Source organism: Cottoperca gobio, chromosome 24 (genome assembly GCF_900634415.1).
Source record: "Cottoperca gobio chromosome 24, fCotGob3.1, whole genome shotgun sequence".
NCBI lineage: Eukaryota > Metazoa > Chordata > Actinopteri > Perciformes > Bovichtidae > Cottoperca > Cottoperca gobio.
This window is the reverse complement of record NC_041378.1, coordinates 12012102-12030470: the sequence shown is the minus strand read 5'-3', so window position 1 is coordinate 12030470 and position 18369 is coordinate 12012102. Positions and strand designations below refer to the sequence as shown.

General features: G+C 39.9%; 1 protein-coding gene across 1 annotated transcript; it reads right to left on the bottom strand.

The window, feature by feature from the left end:
* Positions 1-793: 793 nt before the first annotated feature.
* ehd3 (EH-domain containing 3) lies at positions 794-17760 on the bottom strand. The gene is made up of 9 exons (XM_029425309.1): positions 17291-17760; positions 16594-16830; positions 12614-12790; positions 11560-11657; positions 5987-6128; positions 5716-5815; positions 5271-5441; positions 2782-2946; positions 794-2685 (listed from the first exon to the last, which is right to left on the bottom strand). Exons 2-9 carry the CDS (start codon positions 16818-16820, stop codon positions 2158-2160), a joined length of 1608 nt encoding a protein of 535 aa, XP_029281169.1. The 5' UTR covers positions 16821-16830; positions 17291-17760; the 3' UTR covers positions 794-2157.
* Positions 17761-18369: the final 609 nt, after the last annotated feature.

The following is an 18369-nucleotide window of genomic DNA, read 5'->3' as shown; positions in this document are numbered from 1 at the left end:
TTTCTCACAGCTGACCAGGATAAAGGAAAGCAGTTAAATACAAATGTACGTTTGTTTTTTTCTTTCTTCTGTAAACAATATCCACTAACAGCGCTGAACATAAACAAAACAAGGCAAAACAAAAGGTTGAGTAAATGAATTTTTATTACACTTTTGGACAGAAAAGCAGTGAAGTACATATTTAGCAATGCATAACCATCTTAAAACAAAACAAAACAAGAGGCCAGTGTTTCCACTTAGTGTATTTACCAGTACACAGGACTTCATGTTGCAATCAGTCAGGGTATGAAAACAACTTGTGAATTTCAAGCATGTTGTTATGCAGAGAATCCACATTCAACAAGCGTGTCCTTTTAAAAACAATATTCACTGTGTTGATCTGATCTGGCTCGTCTGTGAAACATGAGCAAGTGATGCATAAAGCGCCCGAGATGCTGTGGATGATGGAACGCAAACAGTTGTATTATGTACAGTAGATTCACAGTAACAGCACAGAGACGCACAGGGAGGGAGGGCCGCAGAAATATTTTAGTTAAGTCAATTCTGTAGCTCATACTTGAATACTGCCTCACTCATAAAGCACAAAGTGAATTATTTTATCATATGGGAACCCAAATTTAGTTGGTTTAGTGTTATGATCGACCACAAATATGGTCCTAATGTGAAGTGTGTGTATATATATATATATATATATATATATATATATATATATATATATATATATATATATATATATATATATATATATATATATATATATATATATATATATATATATATATATATACACACACACACACATATACACACATATACATATATATACACACACACACGTACATACTGGCATATCGCTGCAGTAAATCGGATAACATGTATACAGTTTCAACAAACGAAATGTAAAGCCAACTTTTCATTCACAAATATTTGAAAAATGTGTCGATTAGTGTTTAGTTATCATCACAAAAGAAGTGAACAGCTGTGTGTTCGCTCTCTGGTATAGCAGGTTAGGTTATATTAGATCACTTTCGCAATGTGAACAATAACCGATTCATCCATTATTAGCAACCCACTGGAATACTCCCGAAGCAGTAGCCTGTGAGATGCCTAAGACTTATTACATATACGTTACAAATAATAACAGTGATAGATGTGGATCATATGCATACATACATACAATAGTCAGGATGTGCCCACACAGAACTGAGAACGTCCACACGTTCAACATTCAAAGTCCTTACAATACATTTATACTGAGAATGTCCGCACCCCGGAAACAATACCCATTATATAGTTCCATATTATAGTCACAGTATTTCCAAACATGTTAATTATATTTAGAACTATGCAAAAATCATAAGACACTTGTCATCCTTTAGTTTCCTCACTGCTTTTTACCCATTGGAGAAGCACACATATCAACATCTGCATATCACATTTCAAAAAGCTTTAAAAGTTGATGCAGGTCATTTTCTTTTTTAGAATAATTGGAGGTGTTACTCTGCTCGAGTTACAAACCATATAACCACAACTGTATTCTTTATTGTGTGTGCTTCTTCACATTTGTTTGCGTGTATTCTCAAGCCAGGAAATCCTCAGAAAATAATACAATAATATTTTTGCATTATTATATCCCGATGTCTCTTCCAACTCCTTCTTCTTGTCTTCACATTGTACCGCTTCCATTTCCTTCACCTCACATTTGGCTGGATTCCAGTGTTTTTTGCTTTAGACTTTTAATCAGCTTTCATAAAACACATCTAACACATTTCTCTACCCAAAAGCTCATAATATCTCACCCTTAAATACAAAAGAGGACACTGGGCTAAAGACTTGACTTTAAATGGGACGACTCATAAAACGAAATGTAGCATTTGAATCCACATGCTAACAGCCAATTAGCATTCATCTAAATTATTTCTTTTAAATATAGCTCAATGAATTGCCTCTTGAAGAGAAGGAAAGACTGCAGATGTCGCGATGACAGCAACAGAGCAGGATAGGGAGATGGAAATGGGGTTTACTTTGTTCGCATATTTTTTATTTGTTTGTTTTGCTATAATGCTACAGGAATATTTCTATTTTAATTTAATCTCTGGGTGGAGGGGGAGGGTCTACTTACAGGTTTTGGGGGCAGGGGATGATGTAATCTTACATTTACTCAGGTATTTTCCTCTTGGATGGAGGCACCAGGTGTGCAGGCAGGTCCGATGGCAGTTCATGTCCCTCCAGTTTCACTTTTATCAGGTGATTGGCCAACGCAAACTCCTCATCATCAAGCATCCCGTCCTTATCGATGTCCGCCAGCTTCCAGATCTTTCCCAGCACCGTATTGGGCAGTTTTGACTTCACCATCTCCCTCTTGGCGTTGGCGCCCGTCACCTTCCCGTTGACAGGAGACAACGTGTAGAAAATCTCATCGTAGGCGGGTTTGTCTCGTGCTACGACCCACTCTGCTTCGTCGATGCCTTCGCCGGCTCCTTCGCCGTACCCGTGGCCAAACGGGCCGTTCAATGTGCCGTCGAACGCACCGCCCTTCACGACCGGGTTGGGACGCTGGGTTTCTTCTTGGCGGACCAGGACCATTAAACCAGCGATGTCGTGGGCCAGCATGTCATCCACTGCCTCCAGGAGTTTGGGTTTCAGAGGCTGGAATTTGTTGAGATCCTGACCTTGGAGTTGGTCCTGGAAGAGACGATACAGAAAACATCACAAGTTTAGATCTCGTCTATCTAAACCTCCGTCTATAAATCTACATTCCTTTGCCTCGTTCCCGTTTACCTGCATCTTCTTCAGACTAGGAAAATCTCCAGGTGATATCTGATGCTCTCTTTCAATGCGTTTGTAAATATCTGCTAGACTGCCGATCAGTTCTTTCTTCTTGTTCTCCTTCCCGAACACAGAGGGCATGTCTTTCTTCAGTGCGCTGATGATGTAGGCATGGACCTGCGTCGTCAGAGTGAAAGCTCAATTACTCAACAGCAACATTTAGTGGGACAAGAAGTCGGACTCTTAAAGAATCACCAGGGTAACCCTTAGAAAGTCTTAATATTACAAGTCCCGGAGTTACTTTTGAAATGATGTTTATTGATCACTGGGGTTTATTGATCACTGGGGTTTATTGATCACTGGGGTTTATTGATCACTGGGGTTTATTGATCACTGGGGTTTATTGATCACTGGGGTTTATTGATCACTGGGGGCAGGAAATGCACTTTGAGCAGCTACTCGGTCAGAAATACAAAAGAAGAAGAAGCTCACACATCTGTATATTTGATGTCTTTATATAGCGATGTAGCTATGCTTGTACCGACGCAAAAATATTTCTGAATTACTTTGATCAGTCACCTGAATTGGGTGGTTTAACTATTGATACATATATGTATTTAGGGCAGGGGTGGGGAACCTTTTTCCTATCAAGGGCCATTTTATTTTTTACAACATCCTTGAACTCATAACCGTTGCAAAAACAATTAAGACACAGCCCATTCATTTCACTTTTCTTTTATGCTGTGCAAAAAAAGCATCTTTTTGTATCCATGTATCTTTCCGTTTTATCAGAAAACAATCTTTTATTAGTCCCACAACGGGGAAATGTATCTTGTCACAGCAAAAGAACATATGAAGTAAAAAGGCAGTAAACAATAATTAAATAGAATAAAAAATAATATAAGTACCAAGTGGTTGATAGAAAATAAAGTGAGTATTGCACAGCAGTGGTGGAACAGTCTGTTCTTGGTGTGGTGGTCTACCTCTCTATCTGTCCATGTGTGCATGTTACGCTCTGCAGAGAGCTGCTTGTTGGGCCAAACTCCGCCGAAGACCGTTAACTTTATCCAAACGCACTCGTCCTTTCAGCTCATGCAGATCGGCATGTCTCGTGCAGTAATGACGCTCGAGATTATTTTTCATCACCGCTCAAACTAGACACACTGGCCTTTTACTTCCACAAAGAAATAATATTTTGTCCATTTCTCCTGGAAAGTGCGACATTCTGCATCCAGCTTTCTCTGTTTTACACTCGCCACGCTGCGTTCACTGATGTCAATGACAGTGTCGTTTAATATTGAAGTTTTTTGACATGACATGACCACGTGATGACACGTTCTGCTCGTGTTGTGTTCAAGGACGCTGACCGTGGCCAGGAAAAACAATCAATCGCCCGTCTATGCTGTCTAGATTTTTTGGGGTTTTTTCTAGTGGATTTTTTTGCGTGTGTTTATGAATTACCTCGAGGGCCGGATCAAATGGTCTCCGGGCCGTATACCTCTGATGTAGGGGGACACATGTCGCATGTGTAGTGACAACTGTTGATTCAATGTTTCACAGAACTGGACCACTACTATACATTTAAAAGAAGTAATATCTAAATGGGACCCTAAATTACTTACAATGTTTGGATGACAACACACATCAATGAAAGATTTATGAAGAATTCAGGATAAAGGATTGACCGATTTCACTTATACTTGTAGGTGCTTTGTGTTTTATCATTGTCCCTCAACCTGCGATCTCATGATTCTCATATCATTTTTTTGCATAAGAGCTTTTGCTTAATGGCTAACAAGTAACATCTTAAGCCCGAGACAGTTGCAACCCTGGAGTCTGGTGACACTTTAACCAGATAGGTCATTCAGTAAATATCTCAGATTATCTGTGTTAACATTTATTTTGAAAATTCAACACAAACCAAACATGACAAAAGTAATGGAAAAAAACAAATGTGTTATGTGTTATGTTGCTGTAGTGATATGCGTGTGTTTCCCTGAATCCACCTCTTGTCCTTGAAGCTAATCACAAAACACTCACGCACCCGATCAGCTGTCAAACAGGAAAACTGTGCTCAACTCTCAGCTTGACAAATGTTGAAATGTGTTTGAGTGTGTGCATGTGTACATCCTCTGCGTTTCCCTAAACTACAACGGGTAGCTGACTGTCGCCTCTCATACCTGACTTCCTCTCCGGAGAGGAAACAGGAAACAATTCAATCAGAGAGAGGAGAATGGCCAAATGTATCTGGTTTTATTGGTTCTGTGACAGCAACAAGCTTTTTCTCTCAAGGTGAACAGCTGGACAGGGCGGGGAGAGTGATGTAAGGGAGTGATGGGAAGAATAAATAGAGAACACACACACACACACACACACACACACACACACACACACACACACACACACACACACACACACACACACACACACACACACACACACACACACACACACACAAAGACATAAGCGGTGAGCATCTGTGGCTTTCACCTGTGCCTTACCTTGGCTAGTCTTGCCCTCTTGATCAGATCGTTGAGTTTCCTAAGCGCTGCATTTCTCGGTAAAGACTGAATGTCCTTAAATAAGTCCTGCTCCTCTGCTTCGAACAGCTTCCTGTTGTCTGGAATCAACAGCGGGTGGGACCAAAAGGACCCGATATAGACGCGGATCACCTGTCAGTGAGGAACAGAAAATCAATAAGACGACAAAATGCCAGTGAAGCCTAAGGGAACCGTGAATCCAGTGTTCAGATCTCTTTACATTCCATTATATCCATTCATATTTTTATTCAGCATCAACTGCACTTGCAGATTGCCACATGCTCTGCCTATCTCAGGTTTACCCAGGCTCTAAGCTTTTTGCCAATTTTCTGGCCACAAACACCAGACAAGATGGTGGAAAACTTAAAATCTATTGTTTGATTTTTAAATGTCATGTTTGCTTTACCTCAGGGGTGTTGACTATTTTCCCCAGTGACCACATCAGGGCACCGTACACTCTCATCAACTGCTGGGTCTCTATCTGGTCAGCCTTGTTCAGCACAACCCTGGTAAAAAAGAGAGCACAGTGTAGATTTTCACTGAATTGTGTGAAAGTAAAGACAGTACCATTGCATAAACATCCTATAATGTTGATATACATTTACAAAGAGATCAACTATTCTCGTCTCTTTTTTCTAATATTTGATACGTCCGTAAGTTAAGCAACCCTGCAGTACCTGATCTTGTCTTCATGGTTCTTCAGGGCCTTTATCACATCTGAGAACTCATCAGAGATGTCCAGTTTGTGGGCGTCAAACAGTAAAATGATCCTGTCCACTCGCTCTGCAAACCACTCCAAGACAGCCGCAAAGTCATAGCCTGCGAGGAGGAAGAGGATCCAAAAAAAAAGGGTTGGGGTGTAAAATAAAATGGTTTCAGATGAGGGACAAAAGAGACAGAGAATGTGAGAAAGAGATAATTAATGGTGTAACCTTTTACTTCCTGTTTCTTTGCTCTCATCCCATAATGGTGTCAAAATAGCATTAAGAGAAGATTTTTTTTGATGATGACCAACACTATCTATATTCCATGACCTGAGCCGTAAACTGCAATTGTGATGTTGCAATATTCCCCAAGAGTAAACCATTACAATGGCTTCAGGTCATGGAGGAGGCAGTATGAAGAACGCCCATATTACAACATGCTGAGAGATGACTGTTTACAGATGGACACAATCCTGCCAGAGATCAACTAAGTGTCTTTATAAAACTAAATAAAGAGGAGGAAACCAAAAACAATGATATTTCATGGTCTTCTCTGGCTCTGATTTTCTTGTGCGAAAGGCAATCATGGCAGTAATGAATGAGTTAATGCCTTCCTTATGCATAAATCAATGATTTAAGTCTGTCAGCAGGAGTACATCATTACGTCCTTTGACTTTCTATCCTACTCAAGGGCAAAACGTACTCTTACGTGGAGAAATTCCACAATATATGAGAGGAGAACAAAGAACAAAAGAACAGAACGAAGGATTAGTGAGCTGAAGTTTCCAACCAACACTGAAGGACGCATGAGCGATGCAGAGTCAATGTGAACCCGTCACAGCTGAGATTATGGGACAGCAACTAGGTGGCATTTGCTGTCAAATGATAGTAGGAAGAAGCTTTATGTTAATACAGTGAATGTGAAATGGAGTTTTTGTTTGTGAAAAAACTTCAATTACAAACTAAATCTACAAGCTTTGCCTTTGTTATTGCTTTGAATCTAAAATCTGACTCACACTGGTTAACCTTCAAAAAGGAGGCAGCCTCATTATGAAGACATAGCTGTGATAAAAATCCCACTTTATACATACTCGCTGAACTGCTGCTCCTCCCAGTAGAGGAATAATTTATACTCAAGGTGAATGTTTTCTACAGTGGCTGTGTATATTTATTCTAATGTTAAATGGTATTGCTGACACGAAGCCTTCAAAGGCTCCTTTACCGACGAGCTTTCGGAAAACTAAAATATGTTGCGTGCTTAATAATTCCTCCCTGGGATGTGAGCAAACGTTTGGCAGCTGTAGCAATAAGTATGTAAAACATGTAAATTGGTTTTAGCTGTGTCTTTCTGTCTGGTATGAGCACAGCTGAGAGGAGACAGAGGACTCACTGCTGCTGAGCAAAGCTACGGAGGGTTAAGAAAGAGACAGATACCTTGATCTTTTGAATTTTAGTGGATTGTTCTTCACAGGAAGCACTTTTCACATGGTGTGGGGAAAATATAAAGCTCCACTATTGATCGCAATGTTCACTACACTGTAAAAGCTGAAGATTTTCCGATCGTAGAACTTTACCATAGAGAGGCAACACATATGACGTTTGTCCTAAAAGTGGTGGTATGAATGGGGTTCATTTTTCAGTTTCGTATAACTTATGTATATAGCTAATATGTGGGCCAGATAATGGCACAAGAGTAATGCTTTTTGAGAATCAATTTATCAAATTGATAGGAAATTATTTATTTTGTTCTTTTAAGAGTAAACGGAAATTTTGGTTTGATGATGGCCGAATGCTCGCGTCAAAAACGTAAGAATTCTTCCTCTAACAAAAAAAGGTCGCTGAAATACATCCATTAGTTCTTGGGATATGTTTGTGACTTTATCCCAAGAACTAATGGATGTGTTTTACAACAACTATGATTCGTCCTCTGGGGATCATGAATGTTAACCTCACAGCATCTGGAAAATAATTGTTGAAAATGTCTTGCTCTTGAAAACCCTGAAGGAAACTAAAGGCTAAATGTGTACATGACTATCCACCTGAATATCCACTTGGCTTGCTAACAAGGTAAACTCAGGGATCAATCTATACATTTTATCCCCAAACCATGTTTCAAGAGTCTGGTGAAGAACATGTAACAGTCCATAAATTCTTCAAAGTATCACTTTGAGCAGCTGGTTGATGACCATGTTTATTAGCTACAATACCTCCATAAGGACATCTATGTAGGCAGCTATAGCCTGACTCCTCATCTGGACACACACACACACACACACACACACACACACACACACACACACACACACACACACACACACACACACACACACACACACACACATTGATAAAAAAGAAAATGCAACAGGGTGGAAAAGCAACAAAAGTATGAAGCAGAATGAGACACCGACATACAGATGAAACATGAAAATGTACACATGACATGTGAAACACGTGATGGGATAAAATGACAGGAAAATGAATGAATCAACACACACACACACACACACACACACACACACACACACACACACACACACACACACACACACACACACACACACACACACACACACACACACACACACACACACACACACACACACACACACACACACACGATATTCTACAGCTGCATTACTCTCTAAATCAGGAGTCTTCAACGTTTTTCTGGCCAAGGACCCCCAAGCTGGTGTAGCGTGGTGCAGGGACCCCCTACTGTATATATTGTATATATTATAAGACCTATGCTCTAAGGATACAATCTGTAATGGGAACATGCACAAAGAAGGACAGTTTTATGTGGACATAATGGTTTTGTTTTGAATATCACTTTCTTTAAATGTTCAACATTTCAGTTTCTTTCTTGGTTTCCCAGGCAGCTTTGGGCCAGATGAGTGCTGTTTAAACTTTGTCATCAAGAGGCTGCGTAAGAACAATGTGGTTCTTGTGCAAGAGATTGCTCAGAAATGACAAAAAAACACAATAGAGCATAACAGTGTATAAGAAGTAATACTAACATCAGTGCAAAAGTAGAAAAGCAATAAAAGATAACTTTAGTAAAATATGTCAATTAATATAGAAAATAATATTATATACACACATTATATACATCCCTTTTATATACATGACAGTGAGAAATTAAGCAGATGTGTAATTGTATAAATACTGGTAAGATAAGAGAATTTAAATGATTTAATTGTTTTCGTTACATAGCAAAATGTTGAAGCATATCAGAATCAAACCACAGCCTTCTACGATGTAATGATGTTGTATTGAATATATCTTAAGTCCCTTACTTAGATTAAAGAGAATGTGATAATATAAACAACAGGAAGTGGGCCGTAAAGCCACAGTGCATCTGCACACCCCACACACACACACACACACACACACACACACACACACACACACACACACACACACACACACACCAGATGTTAAGTTTAACCTGTATTTTTGACAGCATCACTGCGCTGTTTATTTGGCTTGACAACACGTTCACGGGACACTTTGACCGAACAAATAAGAAGAAAATAGAACAGAGCTGAAGTGGGTCTGCTTCAATGAATCTACTTACAACTGTAAAATCTGAACCTCTGTAGGTGCAGACTTCACTCTGTTGTTTCCCAACAGGAAAGCTGAAGACAGCAACGCTCTCGTGACAAACATAAATCCAGGCCCAACCCTGCTATGAAGTCATGTGCTGAACTCAGACCAGAATATGTTCCTCGTTCTTATCATGTCAACACTCTGATTTTCATGATTCTCTAAATGCACAATGTTTTTGAAGGATATATATTACCTCGGGGTACAAAAAAAAACATAGTATGAAAAAAGTCATTATCAAAGCATTAGAAACCCTTACATTATCATAACAAAATGGTAATATTGATGCTCATCATCCTTTACATGTATATAAAACTTAATCTGTTTTGAGTACAGGTCAATTCTACATAGAAAGATCAATACAAGCTAAATGAAAAGTAGGGTTGTTATTGAACCAGAATCTGCTCTAAATGCTATCAGGCCCATTATAACCAAATACTAATCTATTGATACTCTTACAGTATTTTCTATTGAAAAAAAGCTTCATTACAACTACAGCACATTTAGTGTTCAGCAGTAGAATTGAGCATGAATGCATGTTTAGTTTGTGTTAATAAATCATTCACCATACAAAGTCTACTTTCTTTGTGGTACTGTCTGCAATCAACTCTAATGTACTGTGGTGACAGCCATTTGAGTTGATAGAAGACACACGATCAATATGGGCCATACTTGGCATAAGAAACCTTCAAATAGTGCAACATTGACGCTAGTGTACAAACAAGGGAAGAGAATGGGCGGACAGAAGAGCAGAAGGAGGAAAAAAAACCTGAAGGAAATTCAAAAATGGACAGTGTAGGAAGGAGTGGGAATGTGGGAAAGAGTAAATTATAGCTGCCTTTCATTATCCCAGCTCTTTTGTTAATGTTAGCGGTTGGTATGGCAATACCAGCATTTAGCCTCGGGAATGCCAGCCATGCCGGACACTAATCAAACTGAAAGAAAGCCGGGAGGAATTCTTGTAAGCCTTTCACACCTAAACTTCTCTTCACACTGTAGTCCAGTTCAAAACCACGGCTGGGATGTGTACACTGCTGGTTAACTTATTTCAAAATGTAGACAGTTGAAGTGTAATTAAGACTCAGATTTATTTGATTTCATTTTGGATTGAAGTGCGAGGGTTTTACTTGGAAAAAGATGTTAGTTAAAAAATCTTTCCATGAGCTGACCTGGGTGGATGAGCAAATGGAGATGAATGTGTTTTTGTGTAAATAGATGGGATGCATTAAGAAAAGAAAAGAAATGGCCATGCGACCCTCTCTTTTGCATTCATTTCAATTGGCTTGCGGCTTCATTCATTTTGCAGTCTTCATGAAGGTACTAGTTAAGAATACAAGTCATAGAAAACATCTGTATTTTGCCCTCTGCTGCATCACAGTCAGAGACTTCTTTTTTGCCATATTTTTATAAAGTTAAAACAGCGTCTGTTTGTCTCTCCAATATGATCATAATACGTCAGTTTCTTTCAAAAAAGGTGTAGTTCTCCAGTGACTCATGGTTTAATGGTTCTATCGTTGCATTTTGTGTTCAGCATTATGTTACGACCTCAACTGAACTGCAAGTCAGCTTGTTCTCAATGTGTAATGTAATTGTGTAATGCACAAACAAGCAAATATGCATTGTTTTTCCCGTTTTAAAAATCAGTACTTTAAATCTGCACTGTGTGCATGCGTGTGAAAGGTTGTGTTTGTGAAAGAGCACATTCAAAGCTCATCTTTTTGTCACTGCTTCCTGTTCTTTGAAATGAATGAAGCATAATCCTCCTGATAGCTAAACGCTAAAATAAACACACACACACAAACATCGAAAGGAAATGCTGACATTGTAGTCCAGAGTTCAGTAGGACGAGAGGGCTGCAGCTGAATGGGTCACACACACACAGACACACAGACACACACACACACACAGACACACACACACACACAGTGTGTGTGTCTTACCTCGACTGAGTCTCTGTTTCTCTCCTGACAGAATCCCTGGTGTGTCAATCACACTGATGCTTTCCAGCACTGGGTTAGGCAGCTGGGCACACACAAACCTAAAGGGGAGAGGAAAAACAGATGAGACGACAAGAGAGGAGAAATAAAAGGAGATGAGGAAAAAAGAGAGGAAAAAAATAATAATAAAGAAGATGAGTGGAAAAGGGCAAAGGAAAAGGAAAGAAGAGGAAGAAGAGATGAGAAGAAGGGAGAGGAGAGGAAAAGAAGAGGAGATGAGGTGATGAAAGAAAAAGAGAGGAGAGTAGAGGAAAGGAAAGGAAAAGGAGAGGAGAAGAGATGAGAAGAAGAGGAAGTGAGGAGATGAAAGAAAAAGAGGAGAGACAAAAATCCAATGAGATGCGAGGAAAGGAAAAGAGGAAAAGGAGAGAAGGAAAGAGGAGAGGAGAGGTAAAAGAAACCGGACAGAAGTGTAAAAGGTATCAACAACAAACATCGTCCTACACCAGACCTCCCTCCCTCTCTCTCCTCTATCTCTCCAGCTGTATAAATACTAACAGGTTAGCGGTGGTCTTCACTGCGAACCCCCTAATCCCCACTGACAGTCAGCGTTTCTTCTGTCTCCTATCAGCAGTGGTTGGTGCTCACAGCGAGGACACTACCGCAAGAGTAAAGACTTTTAGGCATTTTTCCTTTTCCAGAAGGATGACTCTGCATCTCTCTGACTGGCTGTGTCTCTCACACACTCACACTCACACTCACACTCACACTCACACTCACACTCACACTCACACTCACACTCACACTCACACTCACACATCCATTAAAAGAGTAAAGCCTGACCAGTGAGCAGAGGGAAATTCAATCACACAGGAATGTAGAGCAGTGGTGTGGATTCTCACTAGTGCTCTCACTCTCCCTTTCTTCTCCACTCCTTTACCCCCTATGTCCACATACTTCACCTTGATATACCACTTTGTGTGCGTGCGTGTGTGCGCGTGTACTGGAAATACAAAGATATCTGACAGCATGTCATCTGGTGTGCAAGTGTGTTTACCTGTTGAGGAATGCGTTTCCAAAAGCGTTCAGCTTTCTGAAGGGCTTCTTGGGGTCAACCACCAAAGCGTTGCCGGGGATGACTCCTTCGACGTCGCCGTGCATCACCGCGATGAAGGAATCCGTGGTGGGTTCAGGGCCGATACGCATACCGGGAAAATCTTGCTCCAACAGGTAGCTGTAGGTGAGATATAATATGAAATAGCATTACCCAAAACAAGGTAGAGGCAAGTTGTTTTTCTTAAACAACCCTTGCAGAAGATGCAATCTGAGAACCTGAGCAGAGGGCATTGTGCAGCAAGCATACTAACCACATCTGAGCAGGTTTTGGTTGCGAAAGAGGCGAAATGCACTGGCCGAAATGCAATGTTGGAACCCATCAGCTATCCTCTGATGACGATTTAGCTTTCTATTATCTTAAAATGAGCTTTTTAACTGGCTACTTGTTAAAGCATTTGGTCGTAGGTGCCGTTTCTTAACTCCAACTCCATTCTCGAATTTCAAATTGGTTATTGGACTGTAAACAATGTGGAAGCCTTGGCCCGGATATCCGCTGGCAACACCAGAACCATAGAAATATTGACCGTTTCCCCAGTAATCGATTGGTTCAGAGATTGCTTTACAAAAGATTGATTTGACTTTATAAGACATAAGCATCCACTTTTTCAAGTATTTGTCGGCGAGGGAAATTATGTTACTGTAAATAAGAATGTGTACAAGTCCTCCAGGTTACTGAGGCAACAAGGCGTAATTGTCAACTTCCTTATATCAGTTATATGAGTTCTATGAGTTGACTGAGTCCCTACGGTCGACTGTGTGATACATCAGCAGGCTGTAATTTTAATTAATCAATTTTTTCTAAAGAAAATGTTTAAAGTACTGCAATGCCTTTTGGTCTGGATGGTGAAAGAAGCAATTCAAAAATCACCAGAAAACAGGTCTGCCTTGAATTAAAAGCTGCTGGAACAAAGATTAGGGGAATTTTTACATTGTCATGGGCTGGATTGCTGCTAAGCACGAAATAAGCCACTGCTCCAAACTCAGCAGCGTGAAGTTTGATTAAAGTTTGTTGTTGTTGTGTAGTTGAGACAAAGATGGAGGGTATTTGGCCAAAAGAGGAGTTAAATGACCTAGCATTTGCAGGAGAAATAGTTAGCATGGTGACTACGGTCATCACACTCTTGGACTGACATGCTGCAAACTAATGAACGTGGACGTAGTACTAAAGAAGAAAGCATAGCCATCATTCCACAGCTGTAAATCTTGGACTCATTTAAGTGTTCCTAAAGGACAATTACCTTAAACGTGTCAAACCTAGTTTTGGAGTTGCTAAATAAGGCTAAAATTAAGAATATTCAGATTGGTCCAAGAAGACGAATTAAAACAATAATCTGGTTGAGCTCTACCAGACCTGACAAGAAGAAAAATACCAGCTTGCAAGGTTCTTGTTTTGCTTACAGATGATGGAAAACAGCTGACTGAGGTGAAAAAGTTTAAGGGACAGACAACCAAACATTAGAGTTTCTGCATGTATGGTTTTGAAAGAGCACATTTTTCAGGAGACCTATAAAAAAATTAATGTGTTTTTGCTGCAAATGGGTATTATTCTCAAATTACAACTAATGCAAACTTTTGACCTCATCTGTAACTAAGTGTTTCTAAGGCAACATAGCGGACTTGCATCTCATATGTTTTAGGTGTGAAAGGTTGCATTCTCATCCGTTAATTCAGTGACATCAAACATGTTATAAATGAAGATTAGTGTGTTTCTGTTGAGTTTCACAATCCCAACAATGTGAACACAGGCCATAAAAAAGAGATTTAGGCAAAAGATTTACAGCTAAAAGCAGACCATAAATTTTAAAGTGTGAGTGTGAGATGTGTATGCATTTTAACGTCTACCAGATGTAAGTATGGTTCCCTTATACATCTTCTCCTCACAACACAACCACCCACACCCACACACACACACCTTGTCAGAGGAGTCAGCACAGTGCCTGGTAGAGCCATCTCTGTGCACACGTCTGTGTAGTGTGTCTGTAATGAGCTTGTGCAACGCATGAATCTAGCAGATTGTGTGTTCCATAGCACATTGTATACATACTGTGAATGTGCATGCAATTCACATGTCAGCTTTCACCATACCATTTAATTTCTCACATTCTGTGCAGCATGCCATCAGTGAGATAAAACTGAAATATCACAGACGCAGCCTTCATGAACCCAAAGCCTCAAAGTTACAGTTCATGAGGTATAAAACATTGACCAGCCTTAAGAAATTACCTTGGATTCTCAGGATGATTTGCTCTTTGAAAGACTCAGATAATCAACCAATTTCAGCCCTAAAATTAAGACGGGGTCAGATTACTGACCTCTGGAATAACCACAGAAGAAGAGAGGCTATATTACACTCCACCAGCATCTCTTTTCTCTCCATCCATTTTCTCCTTCTTTGAGCTGCTGCCAGACATTCATTCCCATTTAACGACTTTTGTAATTCACATCAAGCCAAACAAGATGTAAATAAACATCCTTATTGGAAATTTGCCTTGTGATGTTTTAAAATACCTGCCCTGCTCCCACATCGAGAGTCTGCGACCCTGTGATATGTAATGTAAGAGATGCTAATGACTGAGGGTTACTCAGCAGTTTGTACATTCTGCATCATACTGTTACAATTTCAGGCTGCTGACTGATGGGTGTAGTCATCAGTGAAAGAGTAACAAAGAGAGAGAGAGAGAGAGTGAGAGAGAGAGTGAGAGAGAGAGAGAAGAAGAAGAGAGAGGAAGAAGAGAGAGCAGGGATCTCTGTCCTGTCTTATAGCAGGAAGTCACTAACAGCATCCTCTCTTTGGCTTTCAAAGGCTAACCCCACTAATTACTCACTATGCACTGCAAGTGTGTGTGCGTGTGCGTGTGCGTGTGCGTGTGCGTGTCAAAGGGGCAAGTCGTTAGTAGCCGTCCCGCAGTTCAAAAGAGGCCCAACACCCAGCTGCTAATATCTCCCGCTGTCACACATACACTTTTACAATAACAGAGACACTCCAGGTCATAAGTTCTCACACAACTCTGAATCTACAACATTATTTTTTTATACCAGAGAAGATATTACTATGTTAGAATTTAGGTAAAGTTAGGCACGTGTTTGGTAGGGCAGTCTATAAGCAATATGATATGTGTCATGATACAAGGGTTATGATTCAATATATTGTGATACTGTAAGCAAAGCGATATATTTCTATTCATCATAGAGAACACACCACATGCATAAAACCTGAGTAAAAAAATTCTCCTTTACGAGTTAATCTCATGTAAACTATTAAAGTTATGAGAATCAATACAGTATCACAAAACATAATATCGTGATACGATACTGTATCCATATTTTTTACACCCCTTAGTATTTGGGACCTTTGTTGAAAAAATGACAGACGATGACAGATCTGTCACGATGCCTATCATGGTAATAAAGAGTACTTAAGTCAGTTATAAGATAGCAAACATTGCTTTTTACTTGATTGCTAACTAAAACAACAAGCTGTGGGTTTACAGGGCTCATTTAATCTCCACCAGATGATGATTTTATGAACTAGGTCCTAAGAACCTGATGTGAAAGATATCCATCTGTAAGTCTAATCATACAAACACAAAACATGGAAACAAGTGCCAGGCAGTGCTGCCTCTATATGTATTGGCATGCCTGTGTGTGTTATGTTGGCTGTCGTATAAACATTTTATGGATTTAATAAATCTTGTAGAGGCGAGGCTCTTTAGGCTGTAGGTGTTTTTGTGCGTGCGACGACTGATCTTTCATAATGAATTTCATGTTATCTTTATTGTTTTCTATCACATTAACTTTTCTTCCTCACAGAGAAAAGTCAGTTTGGGTGTGTCAACCTCTCCCTTTCTATCTTTCTGGTGGCCTCATGTGTTGGTGTATGATTCCCCCTTTATGTATGAGTGTGTGTGCTGTTTTTCTCACCGTATGAAGCTCGTCTTGCCGGTGGAGTACTGTCCCACCAGTAAAACCATGGGCTTGTTGTCAAAGTCTGCATCCTCCAGAGCCGGAGAGTGGAACTCATGGAACTTGTAGCTTTCCTCCAGAGGCAGGAGTTTGGTTCTGTAGAGCTTCTTCAGTCCGTCACCGACGGTCTGAAAGACCTCTGGATCCTTCTTTCTCCTGTCGTCGGTTCCAAGCCAGCTGAACATGGTTGCTGAACTGGTCAAAGATGCTGTTTGTCACTCGTGTCAGTTTATTCTCTTGTTAAATGAACTAAAAGATACTCGTCTTAAGGTCGAGCTGTAAGAGAGATTTCCTCACATATAAGACAAGAAGATCTTACCTAGTTAATAAAACAAAACTTAAGATACCTTTAAATCCCCCCAAAAAATGACACTCCAAAAAAATACCTATATTGTTGATTTATCCAGGTTATATTTTTACTGGAAATGTTCACAAAAAAGGATAAAAATCTGTCTCAGAAAAACAAAAAAGATGAAATAACAGTTTAAGTCTGTCGTGTCCCACTGAATGGGTGGTGACTGTTGTTGTTATTGATATTATTGAATCGGCCCAGTTGAAGGTTATTTTGAGTAGGCCTATATTTTGTATCCGTTTAAATCAGCAACTCAATTAAAAAAATCCTATTGTTGTATCTTAATCAGAATTTAAAACTGACCCTCATCATCGAGTCCATCGGTCCTCCCGGTCCAGGCCACTTATGCTCCAGGGCCAAAAAACACTGCATTCAATAACTTTGTTTTTGTTCAACAATCTATCTCAGCAAATAAACACTGTCTAAAAAAAGCCTAATCATTCCGCTGATGTACAACATCCCTTTACCGCTATTCAATTTCGTCCAACAGCTAGCAGAGGAATCCCAAAAATGATGCACCGAGCTGCTGTCAGAGCGCAACCTCCGTTATTGTTCAACCGCTCCCGCTCTTCTGTCCACAAAACAGCCCAAACCTTCAGCACCGACAGTTATTTCTGTCTTTCTCGTGTAAAAATTAAGAGTAGCCTGTTTTGCTAGTGCTACTGGTTATTTTCTGTCACAGCGCGGAGCTCAATGTAGCAGCAGCTGATGTCCTGCAGCTCAATTTAAATGCCGAGTCGAAGGAAACCCGAGCCCGGCGGAAGTGCCCAACGGCTGGCAGTCCGACCCACCGCGGACCCGCCCAGTGATGCGCGAGCTGAAGCTGGGCAGGGCGACGCCATGATGGATGAGGAGAGATGCAGGAGATGCCCTTGAACGACTAGGGCGCCACCTAAAGGATACATTAATATTTCTCTCGCTCTAAATGAACAATACAGCGGGCTTTTCATATATAGTTCAGATTAGAACATTATTTAGTGACCAGTCAAGTCAAGACACTTTACTTTTCTGTCAAACATTTCTCAAAACTACAACCAGTTTGAGCCGAACAGCAGTGGTGGAATGTAAATGTAAGTACATTTAGAAAATAACTATTTTGAGGTAGGCTTACTTGTTGTTCTGGATGCAAATATTGTACTTTTTTCTCCACTAAATTTATTTGATAGCTTCAGTTAATAGTTACTTTGCATTTTTAGGTTATTAATGCAAAATATAAATAACTAATACAATATAATGAATTAGGCCTAACAAAGATTAAGCTACCCAGCAGCATATAAAGTCATGTACACATTAAAGCATCACTAAATATAATCCAGTGATAAAATGAAATGCTTCATAATGAGTGCCTACTTCATTTTTTCTTTATTTTTATTTGGTACTTT

What these genes read in the sequence shown, in the direction of transcription:
- ehd3 (XM_029425309.1), bottom strand. Translation starts at nt 16,820, where the DNA reads ATGTTCAGCTGGCTTGGAACCGACGACAGGAGAAAGAAGGATCCAGAG. An exon ending in GGAAACGCATTCCTCAACAG is followed by an intron (nt 11,658 to 12,613) that starts GTAAACACACTT and finishes TCTCCCCTTTAG; the next exon opens with GTTTGTGTGTGCCCAGCTGC. An exon ending in AACCATGAAGACAAGATCAG is followed by an intron (nt 5,816 to 5,986) that starts GTACTGCAGGGT and finishes CTTTTTTACCAG; the next exon opens with GGTTGTGCTGAACAAGGCTG.